Here is a 9,834-nt window from a genome sequence, read left to right on the forward strand (position 1 = left end):
GTCCTTGATAAAATCATCCGTCGCAATCTCGAAAACATCCATAGACGTAATGGAATCAGTAATGGCATCACGCTGTTCAACGTCAACAATACCAACTGCTTGTAAAGCATTTCGAACTTGAGCTAAAGCGGCTGCCACGGTCAACTTTCTTCTTTCTTCCTGTATCACAAGCTCACACAATTCTGTTAGTTGGTTTCAAACATTCAGTGTTCTCACGCCACGTGAACACGAGGATTTTTGATCATTGATTCATCACATGTGAATTTCACATATATACTTGAATAAATAATATTGATAATGAGTACCGTTATATGACCATACAATAAGTATGCAACAAACACTAGCAAACACAACACAGCTGTTGCTCTCATCCGTTTGAGATATGTAACCAATATCTATCAGAGTGGAGGATCCGCAACTACCTTCCGGTACAATTCCGAGGATAATTGCTGCATAAGTAACTGCTTTGTATCAGCATACTACTTGTCGTCCACACATGAATGATGCTCGAAACCCAAGCTTTTACCAAACAATACAATTCTGTGCAATGCACCTTCTTTGACAGATGAAGAGATTCATGGATGCGTCCAACCATGGAGATTTGCCTCGTTTCAGACCGTTAGACGGATACGAAACCCAGTAACCGATCAAAGATCAAAATGTCTATCACGTGGACAACTACGAGAAACTGGTAGTATATTCCAGGCCTTTGCAGGCTTCAGCGACTTAACAACAACATGAAAAGCCAGGTATTTTGCCCTACCTCCCCAGGCACAATCAGAACCAGCGATCACTTCAAGCACTCGAAACACTACAAAAACATCCTTCTTTTGATCCCGCTACCTCAGCTTAGAACCACTGGGTCTGATAAACTAGAAATCTGCAACGATAACGGGCTAGGATTGTCCAAGGACCCGAAAGGATCCCGTATACTTTCGTAGACAATCAAAGGTGTAAAACATAAGATTATAGACTTGTCTGATATACTTAGAGATATGAACCCCACATGTACTGCTTGACGTAGGGGTTTTCTACTTTGATGCATAGACTTTTATGGTTGACAATTTGTCGGGGATGTCAAAATGAAAACTCCTTACACGACTCCATCCACGTCATACTCAGAAATGCTTTCGATCCGGCCGTTTGCGATTCAAACGAAGAACGCAAGCATGCCATTGTTACTCATTTGTGTTACATGGCTGTGCTGCAGTCTCTCTCTGCATTGAAAGCACGCAACTCATAGTTTTATCGGTAGACGTGACAAAGCAATGGCAACAGCTTGAGTGCTAATGTGGGCCTATGTCGGAGTTAATCTTGGTCTTTGTCGAAAGAACTGTCGGTGGACGTGATTGAACATTGGCATCGTCTTGAGTGCTAACGGTGGTCTTTGTCGAAGCGTTTGTCAAAAGTATTGTTGGTGGACGTGATTAAACATTGAAATGGCCTTGAGTGCTAATATAGGCCTTTGCCAAAGCGTTTGTCAAAAGTATTGTTGATTGACGTGATCAAACTTTGACGTCATCTTTGGTGTATTTGTTAAAGTATTGTTCGTGGACATAATCAAAAAAATTTCTTGAGTGCTAGTGTGGGCCTTTGTCAAAGGGCTTGTTGAAAGTATATTTTGTGGACATAATGTTGCATTTTAGATTGTGGATGATGTCTTGGACTGTAAGAGGCACTGTCCTCACTCAGGATACTCCCACTGTCATTGGCTCTATTGACGGCTGGAGCTGTGGCAGCACCTGTCCTGCTCAAGACTGAAGAGTGTAGTGTCCTGGAATTGCTTGCTGATACATCTCTTTATGTAAAGCAAAGATATGTTTATGTTTGTGAAAAACTGGGTATCTCTGGCTTGTGTGTTGCATACACAGGATACACTTAAAAACTGTTGTTACCATAAATTTGAAAAGCATTTTATGGTTGTCCTTCATAATTTTGTTGCACTATGAAAATCCACGTAGTCTCTACTGTTAACACCTACTAGCTACAAGATCTAAACGCAGCATGCCCAAACTCCCCCGTCTGCTTTCATAACAACTATCTATAGGCATTGAACAAAACACTGCTTTCCACTTTTCTTTGCAGAAGTTTGAAGTTGCTTACAGTACCCAAAATTTGTCAATATTCAATCACGTCCCCCGACAACACTTTTGACAGACGCTTCGACAAAGGCCCACATTAGCACTCAAAAAGACAATATACGTCAACATCCACCAAAGAAGAAGTTGATGTTTGATCAAGTCAACTGACAGCTCTTTCGACAACTTCAACAAAGACCCACATTAGCACTCAAGACAACTACTATATTTGTTAATGTCCACCGTCAATGTTTGATCACATCCACCAACAGTTCTTTTGACAAAAGCGCTTTGACAAATGCCCACATTAGCACTCAAAATGATGTCAATCTTTGTCAACGTCCACCAAAACCGACGCCAATGTTCAATAGAGTCCACCAACAAAACGTTTGACAAAAGCGCTTCGAAAGAGGCCCATATTAGCACTCAAGACGGTGCCAATGTTCAATCACATCCACCGACAGTTCTTTTGACAAAGGGCCCACATTAGCACTCAAGACAACGCTAATGTTTTTTCATGTTCACCAACAATATTTTTGACAAACACTTCGACAAAGACCCTGTTACGGAGTACTACCAAAGCACAACCGAGGACAGATTGCTGTTATGACAGTGTGTGGTAAAGGAAGGTGGGCTTATGACGAATGACCTGCAATACACCTAAGCAACCTTAGGGACTGTAAAACTCACTTGCTGACGACGCTCCCCACGGGTTAGACAGCGGATGCAAGGACCTATGCTATAATGCAATATTTGGATCAAAGAATTTCTGAAACAATGAGTGGAAGATTACATCCTACAAACTAGTCAATCTGTTGTTCAGTCCAGTGAACAATCCCACAAAGTGCCAGCTCATCATTGATCTTCCACAACTTCCATAATCTCAATAGGCAATCTTTCTCCCACATGTATATATACCTCCAGAACTATGAGTCCTATGCACAACACCTATGGTGAGTAGCTGTTCTTCTTCAGTCCCACCATGTGTCTTGTGATAGCCCCTTTATTGCTTCAATTGTATTTTCGATGTTCCATTTATATCCCAGTCCATTTTGGTCGTGTAAACCGACAAGTGGAGACTAAGCACATGTGGCTCCGGAAACATAGCAATTGTACCAACGCTTTGATTATTGTGAGTCCACGTGGCCACGGAACAAGGCTTTGGTATCATTTCTGTGCGTGCCTCCTTAACTCCATGTGCATAGTTTTGATTCACACTTGCGACATCCATGTTTAGTGAATAATTTCCACAAGACATGTCACAAGGAGGTAAACCACAACATGGTAACTCAAATACGGTAGATTTGCGCAATAAGGCCGACACCAACTCCATATGGAACACGTAACCGCTGCGTCCATCGGATTCGCTCACACTTACACTTTCCTTGCCAAGTGGAAGCTGTCCGAGGGACATGCCACAAGGTAGTGTACCGTAACAGACCCACATTTGCACTTTTTAAAGGTCATTGTTTGATCAGGTCCACCGACAATACTTTTGACAAAAGCGCTTCGAAAAAGGCCCACATTATCACTCAAGCTGTTGCTATTGCTTTGTCACGCCCACCAACAAAAACTGTGAGTTGCGTGCCTTCAATGCAGAGAGAGACTGCAGTACAGCCATGTAACACAAATGAGTAACAAGCGGAGACCTAGCCAAGAAATGTGCACGCCCAAAAAAGACAGGATGAAAACGGGCGTTATCTGTGCAAATTCTCAATCCAGCTTACCTACTTTGTGCTGCAAGCAAATTCCCTCTGTAGGGATGCTACAATGTGTTGTCTATGAAACTATGCAAAAAGGTACAGTCAATACAAAGCACCGCCATTATACAATAACAAGCAAATGAGCTGCCGTACCAAAATTTTTTGTTTTCTGATGATTGTGGACATGGATTGCGTGCTTGCGTTCTTTGTTTGAATCGCAAACGGCCGGATCGAAAGCATTTCTGAGTATGACGTGGATGGAGTCGTGTAAGGAGTTTTCACTCCTGAGTATTAGTGATTTTTTGCCATCCCCATATCTTAGTTGTAACAGTTACAGAAACGTCACATTTTTTATTTGTAAGGTCTCTCATTTACTTTTAATCGTCAAAGTAGCCTACTTATTTTTGTTTTATGTTAGTGATGCATCTAGTGCTCGCGGCCACGGCTACGTGAAAAGCTTCATTTCAATGCGACCTAATACAAGCAAGCCAAAATGCCAGCGATGGTGGTACATTGTGACGATGTTATTGAACTATACGAGGCAACTCAATACTGACGGTGAATGGTATGAAGCCTCCAAGGTTGAATTTTATTTCAGCCGTCATCAGTTGAGACCTTCAGCATTTGTTTGTGTTTTTTCTACATATCTCAAACGATTTCCGCCACAGCAAAATGGCCGAGAGTACATAGTCAAGGAACGCTGTAACAGAAAAACGAGTGGACTCGCCACAAGGATGACACTAAATACCGTCACCAAGGCTGCCCCAGTGTTCGTTTTCCAAGATGTGGAGCCGTAAATGGCATCATCATTTGTATTTGGATCATTGTCAGATTTGTTTGGATTTCCAATGTTAGCCAAAGCGTGAAGAACGGTCCACATTATGTAGCTGAGATCATAGGGTACTACTAACCCCCAAAAATGCATAAATCGGATGGGAATACGATTTACAACGATGCCGTCCAGCCACGTCAAAATCATGACCACGCCGTGGCTTGAGATGTTTGAGAACTCCACTGGATCTCCGGGAGACCACTCCGAATACCAGTAGAATATGGTAACCATCATTTGGGCATGCGATGCAATTACGAAAAAAACCCAGGTGGCTTTGATTCGGCCCGTGGCGTGATCTAACGGTTGTTCGGTACGCGCTACCAAAAGCGTATTGGTAATGCTGCAAAGGTGATAGACACAAGCAATAAGCAAAGACCAATTTGTCAGATAGGCCAAAAAGAAGGAAGGCAATGGGGTATCACTAATCCAATTGTATAACAACGTGCCCCACGTCAGCCCCGTGGCAACAATCTTCCATGCCAAGACGGAAATACCGCTGGGACAAAAACTTGCGACAACGTCAAGGTCCTTGCCACTCCACTGGTCTTTCGTCAGGAACCAGTCCTGGCAAGGGCTTAGTTCGCCTTTCAAGCGATCGCAGTAGCTGCCATGATTCACATCGTCACCGTTCGATGCGTTTTGCATGTTTGACTGAGCAGATTTTGTGACCGACAAGCAGGAAAACGACGCGTATCCGTTCCGATATGAAACTGCAACGACAACGGGCTTTCTCTAGAATTGTCCTCACTAGAGAGAAACCAAAGGATCGTAAATACTTTGATGGGCCAAAAAAATGGTTAATTGACAAACGTAATACATGTGATAATTCTGACATGATACACTTCCAAAATCCAGGCGCTTGACATCGGGTTTTTCTGCTGACTGCCACAGCCAAATCTGACGTGTCTGTTGAAATCTTGAACTCTCCGTCCACTCTAACGTAGAAAACAGATACAGTAAAGTAGTCAATTTCCTACCCTCTTTTTTCATATAAATTCCTTCTGGCGGGTTTGCGCCTATTTTTTGATGTATTTTTCACACGATCAACTTCGCTCATTCATGCTAGCTGTAGGATTCACTATCAGATTGTTATATACAGCCTGTCAAATTATGTAGAATAGAGATAAGATTTGTGTCACATTATGATAATTGTAAAGTAAGTCGCAAAAGAATTTATGCTAAAGCTGTCATTTGGATGAGGTGCAGTTGGTTCAGTGACGTCATCCAAGACCCAACCTCGAATTTCAGTCTTACTTGCCCCTTTCCACAGCCCTCTTCTACAACTGACTGCACATTGGAAAGCAGTGTCAACTTCTCTCGGGTACTGTACTTGCGACGAGGCATATTGTCAGTTACTGTAGACCTTTTGTCTCCTCTGCTGGAAGACACTCTTCTCTATCATTGTCAAAAATCTACTACCGGTATTTAAATGAGGAAAACCGCTATTTCGGCCTCTGCGACATGAAAAAATCGCTATTTCGACCGAATCTGAAAATTTCTAAGTACTTTTGATTGAGCGCGAAACGGCATTTAAGTAAAATTAGCAATTAGAAAATAATCCAATGCTTGGTGTATGCTCTGTGTATGATATAACGGAGGTATGGCCCTAAGGGCAGGAAGATCCGAGAGAACTAGGGGTACACCTAGCTGTATACAATTTATCCAAAAACTATTTCTAAGAAATTGCTCCGGGATCTTCAAGCTGGTTTGTCTTTTGCGTAAGTAACTGCTCCGGGATCTTCAAGTTGGTTTGTCTTTTGCGTAGGTAACTGCTCCGGGATCTTCAACATAGTTTGTCTTTTGAATGAGTAATTGCTCTGGCATCTTCATTATGATTTGTCTCTTGTCTAAGTAATTATATTGGATTGGTGATAAATCTACTTTTCCACCTAACAGACTCATCCTAAATCCATGTCAGACCAGTATTGACCATATAGAGACTCCAAAGCGACGGACAAACGGATAGGATTGCGTCGGGGAGACAAGAGAAGATCCATCGGACACACTGATATCAGGATCGGGCAGAAGATGGTAGGTGAATTCAGACAAGCGGATTAGCAAGCATACTCGACCAGTACACAGTGCGACAACATTAGTAATCCCTATCAGCAGACCGCCTTAAATTCGGTAAACACCGCAAAAACGCAAATAGCTTATTTGCGGTGTGATCGGGACTTTTATTTGCGGTGTTTGCGGTATTCTTAACCCTAGCGTATTATACTTAACAACTTTATGTCGCAATGATATCGTATATGATATGTGCTGTATATTATACTTGTCACTGTGTTGTCGCAGTTTTCTAATATGAGAGGAAAGCACTTTCGGACTGTTCTCCTCCTTCAAGAGAGAAGTCTGTGAGTTCCTGTTGGCTTGCATCCTTCTCCCAGTTTATGGCTGTTGTTGATAAATCTGACTGACAGTAAGGAGATCATGTGTTTCGGAAGGAAAAGTCTCCGTAAAAATTTTGCTAGGGAGGAGACTATCTGTTTTCTAACGCCAAGCAATCCAAGAAAGGACTTACATTTAATCTCATAGACAAGAGGAGTACAAGCATTTTTATCTGGGAAAAGCTTCCTCTTGATGGGCCCTGGGAAAGGCAATGAATGTCTAAAGATCTCTCTTCTGCTTATATGTTGCGCTGGTGTCTAGAGCTCATTTCTTATGAGAAATATAGCAAACTGGCACATGCCACTTACAGCTAGCTCAAACGGAACCGTTGATGGTAGAACTGTATCAATTTTGCTGTATACAATCGCAGCTTCGTCAATGCCATCTGCAACTGTCACAGGATGTTTATGGCAACATTTGAATCTGCCTTGTAAAAACCTATACTTTATGTTAGAGAAGAGGACAAAGGAAGGACTATACAGCTCCAGTAAAAAAGGTTTTTTCGCTAGGGGAAAACTGAAGTGGCCTTTTAAGATTCGAAAATTTGAATCAAAATGTTAGTCTTGTTTGCTTTATTTCAGTCTTGTTTGCGGTGTTTTTGGAAATGTTATTTGCGGTGTTTGCGGTGTTTTGGTCCAAAACACCGAATTTAAGGCGGTCTGCCTATCAGCATAGAAAAACCCTACGACAAGCATATCGGGGTTCGTTATCCCTTTATCTTGGGTTTATGTATATAAGTCTTTGTTTTACGTCTTTTTATCGTATCTACAATCCTTTGGTCCCACAGACACGTTTTAGCCCATTATCGTTGCAGTTTTCTAGTTTATCAGACCCAGATATTCTAAGCTGAGGTAGCGGGATCAAAGGTAGGGTGATTCGTTGTGATTTGAGTGTTTGAGTGATCGCCAAGTCCGATAGTGCCTGGGGAGGTAAAGCTAAATACCTGGCTCTTCATGTCGTTGTTGAGTCGCCGAAGCCTGCAGAGGCCTGGAATATACTGCAAGTTTCTCGTAATGGTCCATGTGGTAGACATGTTGATTGGTAACTGGGTTTCGTATCCGTCTAACGGTCTGAAACGAGGCAAAATCTCCATGGTGGGACGCTTCCATGGATCTCTTCATCTACCGAAGAAGGTGCATTGCACAAGAATTTATTGTTTGTCAAAAGCTCGGATCCAAGCTTTATCCATGTGTGGATGATAAGTAGTTTGTTTGTATGGAACATTTACTTATACAGCAACAATTATCGGACTTGTACCAAACGGTAATCGTGGATCCTCCACTCTGATAGATATCAGCCAAATATCTCGTATTATGGGTTGCGACATGAAAATGGTGTTTGTCGCATTTCATTGAAATGGTTCTCAACCGGTATTCAATATCAATATCACTTATATGGTATTTATGTGGTGTTCACATGTGATGTTATCAGTGATCAATAATTCTCGTGTTCACGTGGTGCAGAAAGAACACTGAATGTTGTCGAACCAGCTTACGAAGTTTTTATGAAATTTAAGACAGGTGAAGAAGAAGACGAGAGTTGACCATGGCAGCTGCTTTAGCTCAAGTTCGAAATGCTTTACAAGCAATCGGCATTGTTGATGTCGAACAACGCGATGCTATCACGGATTCGATTACGTCTATGGATGTTTTCGAGATCGCAACGGATGATTTCATCAAGGACATGTGTAAGAACATCCGTTGTCCCGGGGGTTCGCTTCCGAATCCTAACGCAGAACAACCTGGAGCCCCGGCAATGATTCCTCGCAATGGTGTAGCAATCTCACCTACTGCGGAGGAGCGTCTTGTGTTGTTGGCATACTATGTTCGTCACCTCAAGCGCACTTCTCGGCCTTACCCGGCTCAGTTCAATGCGGCGCGTATTTTCTCGATGATCGAGATCAAGTAGCGTGAGAAGGAAGACAAAGAGTTAGCGAAAGACCTTGTTGCTCCTGGACAAATTGAAGACCTAAAGAAGATCCGTGATGCCTTTGAAAATATTGCGGAATATTTGCTTCAAATTCGAGGAACAACGGGAGTTCCATTGGCTTATGTCATTCGTGAAGACGAAGAAGTTCCTGAAGGTCCGGATAACAACTATCAAGATGCGTTTGAAGAAATGATAGCGCGCTGTCCGCATGAAGAAGAGTCCTATGCAGCAGATAATGCTCAAGTGTGGTCTATTATTCGCGTTTGTACTCATGGTGGTCCTACTTGGAGCTGGGTGTCGGCTTATGCTCGAGCTCGTAATGGTCGTGCGGCTTGGTTTGCACTTCGCTCGCATTATTTGGGACCGACTAATCAGTCGAAGATTATGACGCGTGCTGAAGGTGATCTTGAGTCAAAGTTCTATAATGGAGAGCGTCGTAACTTTACTTTCGAACGTTTTGCTGAGATTCATCAGCAAGCTCATACAGATTTGGAAGAGTTTGGAGAGCCATTGACAGAGGCTGCAAAAGTTCGGAAATTTTTGAAACGGATTCAGGCATCGTTTCTCAATTCTGCAATTGCCACTGTTCGTGCTAACCCATCTTTGAAAAATGATTTTGAAGCCACAGTGAATTTCCTCAGTGAGTTTATTGAGGAACAGAATCAAGCTCAGCTTCGGAATATTTCGTCAGGTCGATCTGGTCGCGGTCGAGGACGAGGTAGAGGATCAGGTTAGGGTTAGGGTTAGGGTTAGGGTTAGGGTTAGGGTTAGGGTTAGGGTTAGGGTTAGGGTTAGGGTTAGGGTTAGGGTTAGGGTTAGGGTTAGGGTTAGGGTTAGGGTTAGGGTTAGGGTTAGGGTTAGGGTTAGGGTTAGGGTTAGGGTTAGGGTTAGGGTTAGGGTTAGG

The 9,834-nt window shown here is 42.7% G+C and overlaps 1 protein-coding gene across 1 annotated transcript; it reads right to left on the minus strand.

Moving 5' to 3' along the window:
• Positions 1–4,385: 4,385 nt before the first annotated feature.
• PHATR_37030 (predicted protein) lies at positions 4,386–5,258 on the minus strand (the record flags this gene model as incomplete). Its single annotated transcript, XM_002185945.1, has 1 exon — positions 4,386–5,258. One exon carries the CDS (start codon positions 5,256–5,258, stop codon positions 4,386–4,388), a length of 873 nt encoding a protein of 290 aa, XP_002185981.1.
• Between the last annotated feature and the right edge of the window lie 4,576 nt (positions 5,259–9,834).

The sequence above is a fragment of the Phaeodactylum tricornutum genome, chromosome 11 (genome assembly GCF_000150955.2).
Source record: "Phaeodactylum tricornutum CCAP 1055/1 chromosome 11, complete sequence".
NCBI classification, from domain to species: Eukaryota; Bacillariophyta; class Bacillariophyceae; order Surirellales; family Neidiaceae; genus Phaeodactylum; species Phaeodactylum tricornutum.